Here is a 19,521-nt window from a genome sequence, read left to right as displayed (position 1 = left end):
TTTCGGTGTTTATGAAAATTCCATAATTTATTTTTATTTATTTCTTATTTTGAATTCATAGAATAAGATCCATAACTAGAAAATTTATTTGTTAAAGGCACCTTCTTTCCCCTAAAAATTTTTTAAGCGACAAAAAGTAATGAATTCGTGGAAGGCAATGAAAACTGTCTGGAGAAGAATGAACTATGCAAGGAGCGAAATTATATTTGATAGAAAACTAACTTAGCGCCACAGGCAGAGGGGAGCAAATCACTGGGAAAAGAACCCTATATGCTAATCCAGTACATACTTTACCAGAGGACCAAATTTCATTCAAATTCGTACAGCGGTTTCTGCGTTTACTTTGTGCAAACATTCAAACATTTTCACAAACTTTTGCATTTATAATACTAGTAAGATTTTAATGCAATTATGAGGGAATGAATGTGATACACTAAATATGCATGACTTCGAAACTTACAGCATTCGATTATCATTGTTATACTCAAATGACTATTAGTAAAGTCCTATAGTTTTATGTTTGGTAAATATTTAGAACATGAGCATAGACAGAACATATAGCGCCTTCTACGAAAGGTCTACGTAATAATCCCAAGTCCCTTAAATCGTATAATACTAGGTCCTTACATATGAAATTGGTGTTTTGTATGTAAGAAATACAAAGTCGATTTTTTTTTGTAACCTATAATAAATTAATCATAGTATATACCATTGTTATCTATGCAATTTTGCCATCTCATAGGCAGTATAATGATCCCTTTACTAAAAGAAACATGGGTGCGAGAATTAATAAACTCGCTGAAGACGATTTGTACTTAGACATATCAGAGTCGGATTTTTTTTTTTGTAAAAAGTTATCCAAATTACGGAAAAGTATTAATCTGTTGCAACACCGTCCGGGTAGTACGGTGGAAGTCGCAGACATTTCAATTGCAGCTTCTCTGGTTTAGTTGCCATCTGTTGTGCAATGTGGTCTAGCGTTGTCTTAAAGCAGCACTGGCCTAGAGCGATTGACCAGCCCCGCTTGTTTAGCAGTTAGTTCTTCCATCATGATTTGCAGTTGCTGACAATAGATGTCTGCCATTAACGTTTGGCCAGATTTTAGAAAGCCGTAGTTAACGACACCGGCACTAGTCCACCAGATACACACAAGTAATTTTTTTGATTTTATTTTCGCTTGGTGCAGGATTTTGGCTGGTTCCCCAGGATTCAGTCATTGTAACGAACCCTAACGATTATTGTAGAAAATCCACTTTACATTGTGATGTAAAGTGGATTTTAGAAGTAGAAGTAGGTAAGGATTCGATTTAAAATCTCTTCATTATAGTGTCGGTTGAGCAATGTAACGCAGTATTCGGCGCGTGTTTGCTGTTTTGATTCACTCATTTCATAAAGTATCCACCTATCAAGCTTTTTTACTTTTGCGATTTACGTTAAATGGATTAAAACGGTTTTATCACTCACATAAAAGCCTGCAGCTTACTCTGAAGTGGTTTGCTATGAATCCGCTTCCAAAATAGCTTTTTATTCCTCACTATCTACCTTGGTCTTTAGCCGTTCACAGGGCTTATTCTAGGGGTCGAAATTTCCAGAACGTAAACGTTAGAACTAAAAACGTAGCGTGTTTTCTTTTGTTACACAAGGGCCATACACATCGTTAATCCTTCGAGCTGTTTCTGCAGCATTGTTGCCACGGTGGAACTCATACTCGTAAATATAGCGACCTCTTTAACAGTAATCGTTATATTTCAGTCAATTTACATAAAACCGTTATGTACTATTAACCTAAACCTTCCTGAAGAATTGCACTATCTTTTAGTAAAAACCGTTCAAAAATCCGTTATGTAGATTTTGAGAAAATCAATCAAATACAGACAGACAGCTTTGGGAACTTTGTTTTATAATATGTAAATATGTATATAATACCGGATATAAATTAAACGAGTATTAAAATGCTACGAAATACACAAATAGAAATAACTATAATAAGATAATATCCCTTTTGTTTACATAAAATATTGAAATTTCATTTAGATTTGATAATTAGTCATACCTTTCCTAACGCGACCATTATCATCCAGGTCGTTTTTACGTGAAATGGATAGTAATGAATTGGAGAGAAATGAGTATTTGGCATATATTTATAAATTATTCCAATTAGGTTTATCCCAAAGATCTATGAAAATTTTATAATACAGTGCCATTAGCCATAGTAGCGTTAAATATAAGATAACTTAGAAAGCTTAAGGTGGTAGCTCAAGGTCCATTTTCATACATTTTGTTTCGGCTTTAATCTGGGTAACTAAACAAGTATTGGCAAGTAAAGAATTTAAATTCACGTCTAGTTAGTGATTAGTTCTCGCAGTTGAAAGAAAAATGTAAAAATAATTAATAATCATGGATATTTCTGCCTTTAAAATTTCGTCATCACATTTTTCTTTCAACTGCGAGAACTAATCACTAACTAGACGTGAATTTAAATTCTTTACTTGCCAATACTTGTTTAGTTACCCAGATTAAAGCCGAAACAAAATGTATGAAAATGGACCTTGAGGTATCGCCTTAATGTTTAATTTTTATTAGGCACAGTTTATAGGTAATTTTAAATTATTTTTTGGTTTTTAGTGGTTTTTGAAGGTGGTATAGTTTAATAAGGCTTATTAGTGAAAAAACATCAAATTATTACAAAAAACTAACATTGAGCTAAACAAACAAAAAAAGTTCATGTAAGTAAAAAAAGACAAGCATAAATAAGAAAATAATTAAAAAGAATATTCCTCTACTCCTTCAACTTTTAAATAATCTATTGGACCTCCTCAGGTAAGGCAAGGGAAGGTTATCAATTCTCGCTTGTGGAGTAAGGCTCCATACTCTGGAAAGGTGTGAAAAAAGATTTTCCATGTTAAAATTTTGGGGAAAATGACTGAAAGCCCTTTCCCTGAGGAAATCCCACGCATTCTCAATGGAATTGAGAGCGGTACACTGAGCAGGCCACTATAATACGGTGATATTGTACTTGCAGAACACATTCATCACTAGCCTTGTTTGCATGCACACATACATTATGCATGAACATGAAATTTTGGCTGACTCGTTCGATGAGGGATGGCCATAGTGCGTACACAATCTCGTCATGGTATTGCTCCGCATTTAAATTGCCTTGTTGGATACAAAGCAATTTAAGGAGATTTGTTCTTCCACTTAGGCATATTATCGTTCCGCCTTGGTAAACATGAGCTCTCTGAGGATTCTGGAGTCGACTCTGGCGTCCAGGAAATCGCCAAACACGCACTCTTCTTAAATCGGGATAAAATGAAACGAGACTTATCCGGAAACAAAACACAAGCCCACTTAATGTCAGTCCATCGCCAATGCGTGTTACCTCACGATAAAAGACGCCCTCCTCGGTATCCAGGTCGCAGGGCTGGAAATCTTAGCGGTCTGCGAGCGTGAAGATTGACTTCATGTAAACTTCTTCTGGCAGTTTGGTCACTGATAACCAATTGCTGTTGTGACTGGAGTCTTCCCACCAACGGGCGAGCTGTAATCTGGGGCAGCCTCCTCGATTCGTTTTGCAGAAAACGGTGTTGATTCTGGGTTGATACCCTGTATCTTCCTGGGCGTCGTTCGGTCAAAATGGTTTCAGTTCCCATTTTCACGAAACTTTCATTTGATAAAAACAACAATTAGCATAACTGACATTGAGGCTGAAATGATGTAATCATTTAAAAATTACTGCAACTGTGTCGTTATGTGTTTAAATTATAATTTCTGTATCATGGTTTATTTAACTTCCGATTTGTTATTTATAACTTACTAGCGAATACACGCGAATTGGCTTATACGCAAACAGTAACAGAAATGATAACATGACTTTTTTAAATCTTATTGGCATTTAACTAAATGTAAAGCAGAGAAATTAAAAAGCGTTGAGAAACTGGATAGAGAGCTGCATTTATAATATTTCAATTGTATCTACAGTCCGCGCGGGAGCTCCAAGGAATCCGGGCTCGATGAATAGGCCGACTGGACGCCGCATTCTACCGTCCCACAAATCCCACAAAGTCTGTAGGAGTTTTGGCCTAACGCTAGAATATACTTTAATATTCACATTTTATTTTCGCGCCTTTTAATTTTGAAAACTAGCCACAACGTGGGCCGTAGCTGGGGGGACCTTAATAATCAACTAAATTATACACAACTACTCAATCAAAATATATGGAGCAGCGGGTTTTTTATTTCACAATTTGGAAGTTGGTCCCATAGTAAGAGTTTTTCTTATTGATGGGTGGAATAACCTCCTTTCGAGATTTAAGGGAATTTTGTTACAATCTGTATATTACCCTAACAATTACGCAAGTATTTACATGACTCATTCATATTCACAAGTCAAGAAAGCCAAAAATCGATAGACCAGATCAGATCTGGTAACATTTTTACTTTCGCCCTAGCTGTAACCACAGTTGCCCTACCTTAAATTCAAGTTTAGCTACAGCCCTGGCCGAAACCCGCTGTTAATTCGTTAATAGCAACATTTAATTTTGTAATTTCACCGCCTTTGAATCAGTCTACAATGTACACTAGTCTTTCTGTGGAATATACAATATGCTACTTTTAATGTACCTGCCTACACATAAGAAGCAGTTTTCGATATGCTTTAAATTAACTTTTCGTATTGTTCAGCGCAGATAGCTTTTTATAATTTTTGAGTAATATACAAACAACATTGCCTTAATCCATAAAAATACGTATATAATAATGTGACCTGTGCCCTGATACAAAACAATATTGATAAAATTTACCACTTGGCCTTATCATAAGTATATTTATACATGTAAGTGTGAAGTGCGGATTCAGTGTGTTCTGCGACTCGCCGTAATTAACGTGAAAATGGAGAAATATATTAGTGTGAAGGAACTTGAAGAAACCGCTCTCACTTTGCTACCTATAGGTGCTCGAGACTATTACAAAAGTGGCGCTACTGACGAACAAACATTAGCAGAGAATAAAAAGGCTTTTCAAAGGTGATCAATTTAACATTATTAGTAAAGTTCTTATTTATAAGGTAGTAATAATAATGCTTTTATTTTTTATGCAGATTGCGCATTCGTCCAAAATGTTTAGTCGGAGTGAACAATTGTTGTCTTCGGACACGAGTGTTAGGAAATGAAGTGTCGATGCCAATCGGGATTTCTCCCACAGCAATGCAACGGATGGCACATCCAGAAGGCGAAATAGCTAATGCAAGAGGTATTAAACATTAGAAAAGCCCCTTATTACACTTAATTAATTACCTGCCACTTATACATAAAGAAAATTTATTTTGTAGCTGCAGCAGCTGAAAATACCATCTTCACCCTAAGCACTATCGCTACTAGTTCTATAGAAGAAATAGCTGAAGCTGTACCACAGGGAATCAAATGGTTTCAACTTTATATTTATAAAAATAAGTTAGTAAATAATAGATGATAATAATAGCATTAGTATATACTAATAAGCAAAAGCTGGTGAGATATCTCCACAGCTTTTGCGCCGATTATAAACCGAATGTCAAATTAGCGTCAACGATGTTAGTTATTTTGTAGTTAGCTTCCACGCCGAGATAAAATATTATGTGCTAAGACGTTCTGGAGGCGAAAAGCCTTTAATAACCGATAAAAAGCGTTATTAATAAATATGAATAATTAATATTATACAATATCATCGAACTAATTGTATAGTATTTTCGTGAGAGAGCAAAAATATTCAGTTAAAAAAAGAAAAAATATAAAATCCGACTACCGACAGAAACTAACGGATAACCTTGGATCCCGGACCCTTCTGGCCGTCATTGGTCATCTTACACACACTAGGCTCCCGATTACCTAGCTGCGTCACTGACCAGAGTCCAACAACTGCACTATTACTAACTATGCCGCTCATGCCGTTATATTAGGTACTAACGATTATAGTTATCTGTGTGTAATGATATTAACTATAAAAATTGTTGCTCTCGTACGCAGCGGCATGCGATTATGTTGTACCCGGAATAACACGATACTTGTTAGGTGCTTTTAGTTACTCTATGTCCATAGTCGTTTAATTCAATAACGCCTGATGCGAAGAGAATTATAATATATATATGTATATTGAAAGCCTGTTGGATTTACTTGTCATTTACAGAGAAGTCACAAAAAATTTGGTGTTACGAGCAGAAAAAGCAGGATTTAAGGCAATAGCACTTACTGTTGACACACCTCTTTTTGGTCTTCGCCGGGCAGATATTCGCAACAAATTTACCTTACCACAGCATTTAAGGTAGTTGTATATAAACTGACTAAGCATAATGTTGTTTTAAAATTAACGAATGTTTATTCATTCATGACATGACTTCATGGTTTCAGATTAGCGAATTTTGACGGTCATCTTTCTACTAAGATTCGCGGTGCAAATGATGGCAGTGGCCTCAATGAGTATGTTCATAATTTATTTGATAAATCACTAACGTGGGATGAAGTCAAATGGTTAAAAAGGTAAATTATTAAAATTTTCCTATACCCATAAACAAAGTACCTATACATGATTGCGATAGTTATAATTTTAATGGGTGCATTTTATTTACAGTATAACAAAATTGCCGATTATTGCCAAAGGAGTACTTCGTGGGGACGATGCTGTAAAGGCTGTTGAAGCTGGATGTTCTGCGATACTGGTGTCAAATCACGGGGCAAGACAATTGGACGGAGTTCCCGCCACGGTACGCGTTTATTGTTTTAGTTTTATTTCATAATAAAATTCTGATGATTACATTCTCATTCAGATACTATTTTATTTTAGATTGAAGCCCTGCCTGAAATTGTGGAAGCTGTGAAAAAGTACAATGTTGAAGTATACTTAGATGGTGGCGTCTCTACTGGCACGGACGTATATAAGGCCTTAGCACTCGGAGCCAAAATGGTATAACTGAATTATATCACAAAAAATGTGATAGTTTCATTTAATAATATTTACTTATATATCATTATTATTTTATTAGTTGTGTAATATTAATTAGTGTTTGTATTCTATTTAGGTATTCGTAGGTAGGCCTGCTTTATGGGGATTGACAATAGGCGGGCAAGCGGGTGTGCAGCGGATGCTGAACATTCTTCGTACTGAGTTAGAATATGCATTACAAATTGCAGGTTCGTTAATTTCTTCAGCCTTTTAATATAGAAAACATTAATTATAGTGTTTTTAGTAGGAAAATGTTTGAATATAATTTAAACTTCTTCTTCTTCTATGTTATAGATTTGTGTTATTCAGGAGTAAATAAGATTATGTCATTGTGTGTTGGATTTACCACCGTTTTTGATAAATGATCCCAACGACTCTTTTTGAATCGGTCACGTGAATAGCCAAAATTAAATAGGTTTTTTGACATGTTCACAAATGTAATAATTTATTTCGAATCCATAAAATGTTACAAATTACATAACTTGATTGGTTTTTTCTAGAGATTGATTGGATCGAAGATTAAGATTTGCTTGATAATCATAATTTTTCATTGTAATTCTACTGAAACTAAAGAGTTTCTCTGTCTAATAATGTTATTTGTAAAATCTTTTAATTTTTAAAGGTACTCCAACTATAGCTGACATTACAAGAGACATGGTGAGACATGAATCTGCATATAGTAAACTGTAAGAATTTTTTTCTGACTTAAAATGTAAATATGAACATTTTTAAATAAAAATAATTTGAATATGAGATTTATTTATTTCATTATTAATTTACGATACAAGTTATATAACATGGTCGGGGTCATATAAGCTTCATGTGGCCACATAATATTTGAAATTTTCTGAAAAAAAAAAGATCAATTATGTACTTTTCAAGAAGATAAATGCATAAGTTATTATGTCCCTTAGTAAAGGCAATTTACATTATACTTTGTATCGAACACGATCAAATAGCAAATTTATTATGGACAATAACGTCTTGAGCTTATGTAGCGTAGTCCTATCATAATATTATGTAACACACCTACTTGAGTACTTACATCTATTGTTGATTTATTATAATAATCTTCCTAGAAATTTATGATATAACCACGAGTACTTCGTTGAAACTACTCGACTTGTATTGCTCACTAAACATATCAGATACTTAGGTAGATTTAATTTTATGAAAGAAACGATTTCCTCGAAAATATGAAGTTACGTACCTACCTTAAAGTCACATCCATGCATGTTGATGCCTACTTTGAGTTTTCTAACAGTGTCTTTTAAAACTGTATCGTTTATCATTTTAAGTTTCAAGGCTTCCGTGCTATTACATGATCTGCACGAGTCTGGTTCAACGTGTAAGTTTTCTTCCACATTCGGAGGAGCAATTCTGGCATCTGATACAGCGTCTCTCTTACGCATGTATTCGGTAAAACTATAGGAACATGTGGCCAAATCATTATCTTTTACCTTAGAATTTGAATTTTTTATAGTATGATCAACATTTTTTGGTTTAAATATATTCGTTACGGAATTTATTACGGCAGTACATGAATTATTGATAGCGTTGAATATCCTCGCTTTAATTGATCTTTGTTGTAAGGATATATCTATTCCTTTTTTTCTGGCCACTGTGGAGTTATAACTCTTCATGAATTTTCTTTTTTTAACATTATTAATTTTCTTACTGCCCTGAATCTTTTCCAATTTGCTTTTTATTTGTTTTGGGGTAGACACAAAAGTCGGCTTAAATTTTTTTAAATCTACAAGACTGCTATTATTTTCACATTCTTTATAAAATTTACTAATATCTAATTGACTGGCTGTTTGTGTCGTGACAATAGGCGTATTTGTGAAGCTAATCTCAACATATTCATCATTCTGTGTCTTTGCACAATTTTCACTAACTTTATAGCTTTTTTTTGTAATTTCGTGTCTGTCACTTAGCATGTATTTATTGCTATCTCGGAAATGGTTTTTTAAAAAAGAAAACGATAATTCGTCGCTTGGTCTGGTTCGTTGAGCACGGACAGATTTTTTTACTGTTTCATCATTGATGAAACCGTAATGCTGCGGTCTCTCGTCGAATTGTTTCATGTCCATGTTCCAGCGCGTACTTGGGCGTTGATGTTTATTTTTCATAAAAATATTATTAAACATATTTTCCTCTTTTGCATGCCACTGAACAACTTCATTTATATTTTTAAACAGCATTGAGTCATTAACATCATCAACTATTTGAAAATTAGGACTTGTTACGGTTTTACTCATTGCATTATGTTTAGTTTGTTTATTTCCAGTGGTTTCAATGTCGTATTCTAGGAAAGTTAATAATAAGAAATCAAGGCTGTCGCCTCTAGATTCATTAAAAGTACATACTTTTGTATGTACTTGTGTTAAATTATTGAGGGCAAGTACCTACCCACAAAAAATGTCATTCGACCCTCCCCCCTCCTCCCTGGATCAAAATCGGAGATTTTTCTACTCCCTGAATTAAAAGTTGGCTACGTGCTTGTAAATTAATAATAACTGCCACTAATATTATTTATAACAGGCATGTGTGAAGTAGGAATTAATTGGAGAATTATTAGTTTACTAAATTAATTAGGTTTTTATTTTTCTAAAGTAAATTCCGTTACTTTAGAAAAATACGTTACGTTCCGTTACGTTAGGGGATAGCCTAGTGTAGCGGCGATAGCCTAGTTGGTTGTGGAACGGTCTGCCGAGACAAATATCCGCAGGTTCAAACCCCAAGGGCACACACCTCTGATTTTTCAAAACAATTATGTGTGTATTCTTTGTGAATTATCGCTTACTTTAGCGGTGAAGGGAAACATCGTGAGGAAACCTGCATACCTGAGAAGTTCTCTATAGGAATTTCGAGGGTGTGTGAAGTCTACCAACCCGCACTAGGCCAGCGTGGTGGACTAAGGCCTAATTCCTCTCAGTAGTGGAGGAGGCCCGTGCTCAGCAGTGGGCAAGTATATAATACAGGGCTGATATTATTATTATTATTATTAAATTCCGTTACTACTTACCTTTAAGTTTAATATTAGCATTATATAAGATTATGGTCGCCCAGTCTCCTGTCTGCGGACCAATAAAATTGGTGCTATTATCTTGTTATTAATAATGATTACTGTTGTGACTTATAATTTGTAAACTTGCTTACCGGTGTATAAGGTCCGCATGAACGCAGTAAGTCGTGCACGTGCTGTAAAATACTCATATCCTGTGCAACCATGGTAGCTTCAATAGAAGTCTCAACAACTGAATTCAACAGATGCAAACTGCTTTCGTATTGAAGTAATTCTCTAGAAAAACAAGTATTTAATCTATGTATGTATTATGGGCGGAATACTGTTTCATATATAGGAAAAGTACTAAGTTTGCAGATGCTTAAGAAAATAACAATGATAGTAATGAATACAAACCTTTTAAATAAAGACATTCCATCACATTCTAAGAACAACTGTGTATTCCGTATATTTTTATAAATCAAGCTTTCCAACACTGGAAATGTCTCCATATTCCTTAGATTACATAGTTTGACGCACTAAACAAAAATATGTAGGTATAGAGATGCATACTACAAACACTGATTAGTGAAAGAAATGGCGAAAATAGTAAAGTTTCGTTAACTTTAATTTTAGTTTAGGTAATGTTACGTACCTTAGGAATGAGATAAGTACAGAAATTTTGATTTTGTTTGGAGTCATTACAAGTCTCAACGAGGCATCGACAAAGTGCCCTCCACGTGTCTTGGTACTGAAAAACCAAAATAAATTAAATCTACAAAACCATAGTTTTCATCGACCATCAGCGTAGGTACCTAGTTAAGAGATAAATACGTTGGTCCCTGTAACCACATTAAGTAATTGTGATTGTATTCTAAAGTACATACATCCAAAGAATGAACTCATTTTAAAATAATTGTTGCAATACAAAAGCGGAATATAGCGGATAAACGCAGGATCCGAAAAGGGTATATGTAGGTAGGTATATCAGTATGTCGCACTTACCACCATGCCATTAATGAACATTTCTGCCATGCTTGCCAAGCATCCACTGACTCGGATCTGAGTTTGTGCATGCACGTATAAATTGTTTCTTCTCCAAGTATAGTTCTCAATAAAGTCGCCTTGGAGTAATATAGTCAAGAAGTTTATAACTACTGAAGTTTTATGAGGTAGATTTTTTGAAATAACACGGTCTATAGCACCGTATAAGGGGTTACATGTGACAAAGATATTAATGTATGTATCCTGCAAAAGAAATAAGTTCCCACATTTATTATTCATGTACCACCTGTAGGCAATATATCCCGCTCCTTGGACTGGAAGCGTTTTGAGAATTTTCCCACGGTATCCCCTGACTATTGTAAAGGGCGACTAATAGGAGCCATCGGGGGCACGTGGGCGGACGGTAGGTCTCTAAACTCCCCATAATTGGTAACGGGCCACATCAGGTGGCAACGTGCAGGAGCAGTTGTCCACAAACGACAACGCCTAGGAAGTAGTATATCTCCTGCGTACTTGGCGGATCTCCTTTGAGATTGATTGCCGTGGCCGTAATTAAGTTAGGAAGGAATCAAATAACGCTTGTGATTCGAAGGTTGGGTCATGCAGTTGCCCGATGTTTCCCATCTCTCGGGTCGGCTCAATGCTGAGTCGTAAGGCCGGTTAATCCAGCGACGATATAACCATTATTAATATTATCGCTGGTTGACCCAAACCCAAACATAACCGTCCAGGTGTATTTTCTGACAGAACGGCAGTGGTAGACTGCACTTTCTCCACGAAAGCATAAGGTACGTATGCAAAGTGTTGGAAACCTATTGCTATTTGAAAAATTCAAATAAGTATTATAAATCAGATAACAACTTTAGTGTACGCATTTTATAAGCCTTTAACAAAATAGGTCAATTTACTAAATTGTAGGTAACGAAAGCTAAGACTTACCTTATTTATCAAATAATAAGAAAGAATAGAAAATAATTTTATTTGTAGTTCTATGTCGTATAATGTGTTTATAAAATCTAATAACATTTGTAAGTTTTCCGTATTAGAACATTGAATGCTAGATGCCAGTTTCTGAAATAAAATTGTTAGATATTCCATTATCCAATTTGTTATTTCGTCAGTACGTAGGTAGGTACGAAACCCATATTGAAGTAGATATTTATTTAAGCTCTTACTCCATTTAAATCCCAATCAAGCTAAAAATTCTTCCAAGAAAGTAAGTGAAACGAAACGCTAATATTTTCCATACATGCTAGAATTTTTATTACATTATAATTACATAATATTATAATATTCAAAATTTCTTTGGTCTATTATTATAGCAAAGTATAAAATATTACCTTTAATAGAAAACGTTTTTGGCCTCGGTCGCAAGCTTTTAAAGTTTGTAACATATCTTTAATTTCCTGACGCAGCATCATTCTTATATTATTGACTAATATTTACAAACTAAAATGTCGGCAATGAACTTAAAATTTTCCCGCCTCTTTATCTCCATCGGGACTACAGTGGTTAGAGACAGAGAGAATCTTTTTGTTTTTTTTTTATTTATTTATTACGTCTCTGGAAACAAGTCCATTGAGCCCGTCTTCCATAAAATACAATTTCTTAGAATTATTCATGTTACAAGTTTTCTAATTTCAAACTAAAAATTACAATTCTTCAATCGTAGATCGCACATACTGGAACATTGGTCGATAAAATATCTTCTTCTTCAATAATTCTGGTACTGATTTAGGAAAATTGGATTCTGTTTCCATTAATTTATTAATTAAGATATTTCTTTGTTTATTAAACTTGGGGCAGGATAAAATAAGATGGTTGAGATCTGCGATGGGACTTGAGCAATGTGGACAACATTCTTGATGAACTATTTTCATTTTAAATAAGTGGGATGGAGTTCGGCAATGACCAAATCGCATTCTGTTTATAGTGGTAATGAATTTCCTCTCCGTATAGGGTTTCATGTTAGTATACCAGGGGCGGGAGGGCAGATTACTCTGTATAGTAGTATACCATCTTCCTTTTTTTTGAGAAGTTATTCCCCATACCTGTTGCCACATTTTTCTTGAATTTTCTTCAAATATAGGAAGATAGTCCGTAAATAGCACTCGAAAGCTGCCCGTGTGATCTTCGTCCCACATAGATTTAGAAGCGTCGTCCGCTTTTTCATTTCCAAAAATACCGGTATGGGAGGGCACCCACTTAAACTCTACCACTTTGCCTTTACTACTTATACAGTGTAATATTTCGTTGATGAAAAATAAAATATAATTTGTTTTGTACAGTAAGGTTACAGAGAGAATCATCTTATAGGGGTTACAAGTTTAAAAAAAGTTTAGCGCTTGAGGTCTAGCGTCAAGTAGCAAATCTACAAGTCCAAAATCTACCACAATGACTCTTGCAATATATGTCAATGGAGTAGGATATTCAATTAATTATTATTTATGACGATCTATAACCTTTCATTTAAGTTGTCGATACCTTCAAAAGGTGAACATACGCTGTTATACTTACTGAATACTTTAGTAAAAAAGATACTGTAGGCATCGATATATTGTATGTATTGTGTAATGTTATCTTAATAAAATATAGAATATCTAACTAATATTATAAATGCGAAAGTTTGTAAGGATGGATGTATGTTTGTTCTTCTTTCACGAAAAAACTATTGAACGGACTTGGATGAAATTTTACAAAAACATTGATTATAATACATGAGAATAACATATAGCCTACAATTTATAATAATTTGTGTAATTTGGTCATAATATAACGATACATATTAAGTAAATCGGAAAAACAATATCCCGGAAAACTCCTTCACGGGGGCAAAGCCGCGAGCAAACGCTGGTATTTACTTATATAATTTTCTTTGACTTACTCTATTGCCGACGCCACACACAGACAAATATTTGAACAAAGACTTTGCCACACATTTGAACACAGCTACAGACACTGATCAAATTGATTTTTTTATGGCTTTTACTTTTAGGTTTCCATATAAGAAATCGGTTCTCCTTCAAGCTCAACTCGATAACTTTGAACGCTTTGATGTGTGGTCGAAAAACCGATACCGAATGGAAAATACGCAAACATTTTAAGAAACTTTGCACAAATACGCAAATACCCGTGCCACACATGAGTTCAAGGGTCGTTCTCACGTATCGTTCAAATTACCTTTCCGATGTTATAACTTTTATTTTACATTAAAACCGATGGAGGGATATATTCCTACCTAATGAAGGCTTAATGTCACCGAATTACATGGAGCTATGTCTCTATATAAAAAAGTTATTAAAGAAAAACATGTCCAAATCTCATTTTTCTCCGCTTACAAAACATCTCACCAAGAATTTAAAAAAATATTACTATAATTTATCACGATAAATTACCAGAAAAAAGTTTATTTATTGTTTACAAACTAGCTCTCAAAGTATATATATTTGACACAGTTTACTTAAAACAATGATTGCAACTTCGCGATAATCGATATTAAAGTTTTCTCAAACGAAACAGTGCATTCCTATCCGCACTGTCGGATTTCAATATATCTCAAATTCGAACCCGTAGAAGGACTAGCTTAATCCATGCGGCTTGCAAAGGGGCATTCGTCGCCAAAACTCCGGCGGTTAAGCGGTATGTCGTTCCGAAAAAAAATTAGTTACAATTTTGTGCAGTCAAGAAGACTTTGTCAACGTTTAGCTGTCATTGCCATCCATTGATTTTGAAGGTTTGCAATTTTTTTTAAGGTGGTAGCTCAAGGTCCATTTTCATACATTTTGTTTCGGCTTTAATCTGGGTAACTAAACAAGTATTGGCAAGTAAAGAATTTAAATTCACGTCTAGTTAGTGATTAGTTCTCGCAGTTGAAAGAAAAACGTAAAAATAATTAATAATCATGAATATTTCGGCCTTTAAAATTTAATATGACGAAATTTTAAAGGCAGAAATATCCATGATTATTAATTATTTTTACATTTTTCTTTCAACTGCGAGAACTAATCACTAACTAGACGTGAATTTAAATTCTTTACTTGCCAATACTTGTTTAGTTACCCAGATTAAAGCCGAAACAAAATGTATGAAAATGGACCTTGAGCTACCACCACCTTAATGATCACCCACTCAAGAGTTCTGAGGTAACATTAAAAATATAATGTCGAATTGAGGACCTCCTCCTTTTTCCAAGTCACCTAAACAAAGAATTTTTCGCTTGTTCCCTAGACTTTTTGAGTAGTGTAGCTAATATCTGTTTACTTTACAAATCAATGTTATAACTAATCTCAAATTGCTTATCTAACATTAATTATAATTAGTAAAATAACACTGTCCAACTTATAAGGCCACAGTATAAGGGTACTAGTTTATAATATTACAAATAAAAGACAACATTAAATTTTTCGAATTTATTTCCTGATTTTAATATTATAATATCTGTATGAATGCTATTCTGTCAGCATTCTTGTATAATAATGTCAAATGCTATTTCGTAATATTTTTGTCATAGAAATGTTATATAAAACACAAATGATCTTATATAATAAACCGCTTCAATTATACATAATCCACTGTTTGGGACAATATTTGCACGCGTCACGTAGAATGATGTACAATACAATGTTGCGATGTTCCAATGAGATTTATAATGCCTCACACACTGGAGTATAAGTTAACAGTTTTAATAAAACGTAGGTATTGCGACTTAATTTACAAGAGATATCTGAAGGTTTCTTCGTTTCCATAATTTATTATTTTAATAAGTTTAATAATAGCGTTAAGAGTCTCGTATAAAAATGATAACATTTCAGATGACCTTAAAAACTTAACTCGGCCAACATACGCAGGGCTCATGGAAATTTTGCATTTAAAACTCTTGCTCATTTATTTATGTTAAAATGGTACTTTTAGAATTCCACCATTTCCTCCTATCTAACCTAACATCAATCACATTATAATTCCGCTCAACACAACGTCGTTAACTTTGCATTTTATAAAAGATACAAAACATTTCAATTATTAAGCTATTTTAAGAAGAACCATCAAACTTTACCCTATCTATAATTCCATCTTTGGTAATAACATTAACAACAATCAGCATTTAATCGACTGTTCTCTAATTATTCACATTCCTATTATGTATTCTATCAAACGTTATTTGTGATTTTAGTAAAAAATGTGTGTGATAAGCAATGTTAAAATGTTTAAAGCAATATAAAAATTACGTTTAAAACGCATTCACCTCCATTATTGTGGAAATATATTTTTTAAAATGAATTTAATCTACTTAAATGAAATTGCCATCGGGTGAATGCCAATGCGTATCTGAATCATTAAAAAAAACTCTTTATTAGACCAACATTACAGACTATCAGGTGCAAGCATTGAGCAAATAAAATTAAAGTAAGGCACGTGGTCAACGCGACCAAAATGGTAAGAACAATCTTATCAATGACGATAGTGCTAAGAGAAATTAAATACTCACAGAATATCACGGTGGTTTAGGGTTAAATACTAGAACGCGAAGTAATGAAAACGATAATAAGTTACTATGATAATTACTCTAACATCTGTATAGTGTTCACTATACGGGCGCTTTAGCAATGTTTCGTTAATGTCGTGTGCATCGCCTGATAGCCTGCTACATACAACACTTTACCGCTACTAAAAAAGAACCATATTTATACAATGACCAAGTATAAAAATAAATAACACATTATATTACAAAGCAGAACATTGACGTAGTGGCAACATTTTCCTGTTAGACTAGTCGTTAATACCTATATCTACATTTTCCATCGAATTATTCACTAATTTTAATATAATAATACTTCTAGCAAAAAAAAAAATCAAACACTACTTTGTCAGTTAGGCCAAAACTGTGTACTGTTGGCCTTAAAATTTATACTATATACACACGTGTTTCTTCTTATTTAAGAATTGTGAACGTTGCAGTTGTTTAATACCTGAATTCCGTCCGATTCATAAGCTTACGAGATACAGGGCTTACTACTTCTTTAAATTAAAAGAATTTAATCATTTCGTTAATTGCCTGCCATGCATAAAGGCGCACATATTTTTGAATATTGGGCTTGCTATAATAATAATCATGCAACTTCGATATAATTCAATCTTGAATGGTAGTTTTGCATAAAACAATTTGTTGGTGCATGACTCTTCAAACCTACTGTTAAATCAGATAAAGCATTATTAAATTCAATTCTTCTAATAACCCCATTTATCGTTAAGACACAACAAAAAAATTTAGACTAACTTGTAAAAGCTAGCACCTAGCATGTATGTAATGTAATAATGCTGCACAATTTTCACTTTTAAAGCCCTTTTTGGAACATAAAATTAACGACATAACGTCATAAAATGCGTGAATATTTCAAATGCATTATCGGAAATTCTATTTAATCCTTATTATTATTTAGCTTTACGACATTCGTACATCATTTTATTATATCATCTTTGTATATTATAAGCTCCCAATTAGTCATCAAAGAACTGAAACAATTAGTGTTTTACTGCCCTTTATGTATTATGGAACTTCAGGCGACCCGTATGTCACCTGTATATTAACCACTTTACTATTAAAAGTAGTGCTTGCTTAGTGTGTGCATTATGAGAACCATAAGACTTATTAGGTAATGTATTAAGGGTAACATTATTACACCACATTTATTAGTAAAGTAGTTTCTGGATACAATTGTCTGTTCCTAGACATTCAAAACGCACTTTTAACGTGATAAACGTCTTACTGTAGAGCTTTCTTTACATTACATAATAGTCTAGCAGGTATTTTTCTATTTTAAAATATAATTACGTTGGAATAAATTATCAAAACTAAATCTACAATTCCATATTTATACACAAGCGTATTATAGTCCAGCTTTCCAAACATTGAATAAATATTATAGTAATTGCTATAAGCATAATAAACGGCAAACATATTCAACCTAAACGTTATAAGAACAAAAAATCACGCTATTGAACGTTTAACAATTATTCCATCGACAATTATCAATAAGGTTTAAATTCTTTCAAAGTAAAAAAGAAACTTACTTAAAAAAATCTAGGCGATTACTCACAAACCGACACTTGGGTACTTTCCTGTGTTCGCTTTTGTACATTATTTTATATGTAACAGAAAATAATACAAAAATGAAATTCCTCTGTGAAATCAGCGTCAAAACTGGATAAGAATAAGACAGTTATTCATATTGCAAATAGTGTTGTGAACAAAAGTGGGTGCGTAGTATCTCGCTATGCCATTCTAAGTATACAGCATTATAATCGGTAGCGCTCGGTGGCACAATTCACCAATTTAACTCTTTTCTGTTATTTGACAGCTACTTCTTCCACCAAATTTCAATGCTTTATACCTAATTATAATTATTCCTTCAACTTATTTATAATAAGTATATTTTGAAAATTCTTTCTCCACTATATATTGGATGTCATACATTTTCGATAGAATATAAATTAAGACATATTAGGCAAGTACCCAATTCGAATAAAGCGTGTCCTATTTTAAAATCTACCAAGATTATATTTATACATAGTTATTCAGTATTTTCTTTTACTTTCAGTCATTAATTATACAAAACGTAACTTTTATCATAAGCCAATTAAATGACTACGTACACAACTTTGTCCTTAAAAAGACATGTCGTCAAATGCGCCAACCGTAGACGCCTCGACAAAAACAAAGGACGAAAACGACGCGACTAAACTTCAAAGAGAAAATAAACACCAATTCACTTTTAAAGCGGAAGGAACATCAAGCGACATAAACAATGAAAATATCAGCCGGTCACCTGGCGACGTGTCCCACGGCTCGACCACGGCGCCAGCCAGCGGCGCAAATATCGGTAGCATCACAGAACAAAACTACGGCTAAGCGCAGAGCGGACGCCGACTCACAGGCCGGCCAGCGGGTCGCGTGGTGCTGGCGACGAGTGCGGCGCGGGCGCGGCCGCGGGCGACGCGGGCGGCGCGGGCACCGGCCCGGGCGCACTCGACCCGCCGGGCGCGGGCGACGGCGTCACGGGCCCGCGCCGCACCTCCTCGTCCGGCGGATCTTCGTCCTCGCCGCTGTCCTCACCTGCCTCGCCAGATCCAGAACCCTCGGCAGTTTCCCGCGCATCCTCTTCTTCTTCATCCTCTTCCTCGGGACACAACTGGTATGCTCTGAGAATAAAAATCAACACAAACATGTTTAATCATTTACATATTTATTTATTTTTGTGATACGGAACCAACTAGACGCTTCATAATTACATTTGACTTATATATATTTGACTTATTACGGACGCCTAGAACATTATTAGTTTAATATTTTCTGGTTTTATAAGGCCCCTTTCCCGATTTCATCGATGCTAGGCCCGTTTCGTTTTACTGCGATTTGGTATGCATTTCCAAGCAGCACTTTTTATAGACTGACACACACACGAACGCACGCACGCAAACACACACGCATCGATATTGTTGATAACACAAATAGTTCCATACGATTTTGTACTAACATG

General features: G+C 34.4%; 3 protein-coding genes across 3 annotated transcripts in view; 1 reads left to right on the top strand and 2 right to left on the bottom strand.

Annotated features, from left to right (window-relative positions):
• The first annotated feature begins 4,834 nt into the window (after positions 1-4,834).
• On the top strand, positions 4,835-7,730 carry LOC115445136 (peroxisomal (S)-2-hydroxy-acid oxidase GLO3). The gene is made up of 9 exons (XM_030171267.2): positions 4,835-5,024; positions 5,099-5,250; positions 5,330-5,450; positions 6,163-6,297; positions 6,384-6,512; positions 6,604-6,736; positions 6,817-6,936; positions 7,052-7,163; positions 7,598-7,730. The coding sequence occupies exons 1-9, from the start codon at positions 4,891-4,893 to the stop codon at positions 7,663-7,665; spliced, it is 1,104 nt and encodes a 367-aa protein (XP_030027127.1). The 5' UTR covers positions 4,835-4,890; the 3' UTR covers positions 7,666-7,730.
• Positions 7,731-7,735: 5 nt separating this feature from the next.
• LOC115445137 lies at positions 7,736-12,606 on the bottom strand. Its single transcript, XM_037444836.1, has 8 exons — positions 11,927-12,606; positions 10,988-11,230; positions 10,638-10,733; positions 10,400-10,521; positions 10,138-10,279; positions 10,004-10,055; positions 8,190-9,283; positions 7,736-7,822 (listed from the first exon to the last, which is right to left on the bottom strand). Exons 1-8 carry the CDS (start codon positions 12,083-12,085, stop codon positions 7,736-7,738), a joined length of 1,995 nt encoding a protein of 664 aa, XP_037300733.1. The 5' UTR covers positions 12,086-12,606.
• Positions 12,607-15,381: 2,775 nt separating this feature from the next.
• Positions 15,382-19,521, bottom strand: part of LOC115445126 (probable ubiquitin carboxyl-terminal hydrolase FAF-X) — a 32,561-nt gene continuing 28,421 nt past the window's right edge. Inside the window, exon 50 of the mRNA XM_037444317.1 lies at positions 15,382-19,183. Within this exon, the coding sequence (XP_037300214.1) occupies positions 18,913-19,183 (271 nt within the window). The 3' untranslated portion in view covers positions 15,382-18,912. The remainder of the gene's footprint in view (positions 19,184-19,521) is intronic.

Source organism: Manduca sexta, chromosome 28, assembly GCF_014839805.1.
Source record: "Manduca sexta isolate Smith_Timp_Sample1 chromosome 28, JHU_Msex_v1.0, whole genome shotgun sequence".
Taxonomy (NCBI): domain Eukaryota; kingdom Metazoa; phylum Arthropoda; class Insecta; order Lepidoptera; family Sphingidae; genus Manduca; species Manduca sexta.
This window is presented reverse-complemented; position numbering and strand designations above follow the sequence as displayed.

Excerpts from the sequence above, each read along its gene's own strand:
- LOC115445136 (XM_030171267.2), top strand. The coding sequence starts at position 4,891 with ATGGAGAAATATATTAGTGTGAAGGAACTTGAAGAAACCGCTCTCACT. Across the intron at positions 5,251-5,329 it reads CGAAATAGCTAATGCAAGAG|CTGCAGCAGCTGAAAATACC; the intron begins GTATTAAACATT and ends TTTATTTTGTAG. Across the intron at positions 6,513-6,603 it reads GAAGTCAAATGGTTAAAAAG|TATAACAAAATTGCCGATTA; the intron begins GTAAATTATTAA and ends TTTTATTTACAG.
- LOC115445137 (XM_037444836.1), bottom strand. The coding sequence starts at position 12,085 with ATGGAATATCTAACAATTTTATTTCAGAAACTGGCATCTAGCATTCAA. Across the intron at positions 10,056-10,137 it reads CATGCGGACCTTATACACCG|ACAGGAGACTGGGCGACCAT; the intron begins GTAAGCAAGTTT and ends ATTGGTCCGCAG. Across the intron at positions 7,823-8,189 it reads TGCATGGATGTGACTTTAAG|AAAATTTCAAATATTATGTG; the intron begins GTAGGTACGTAA and ends TTTTTTTTTCAG.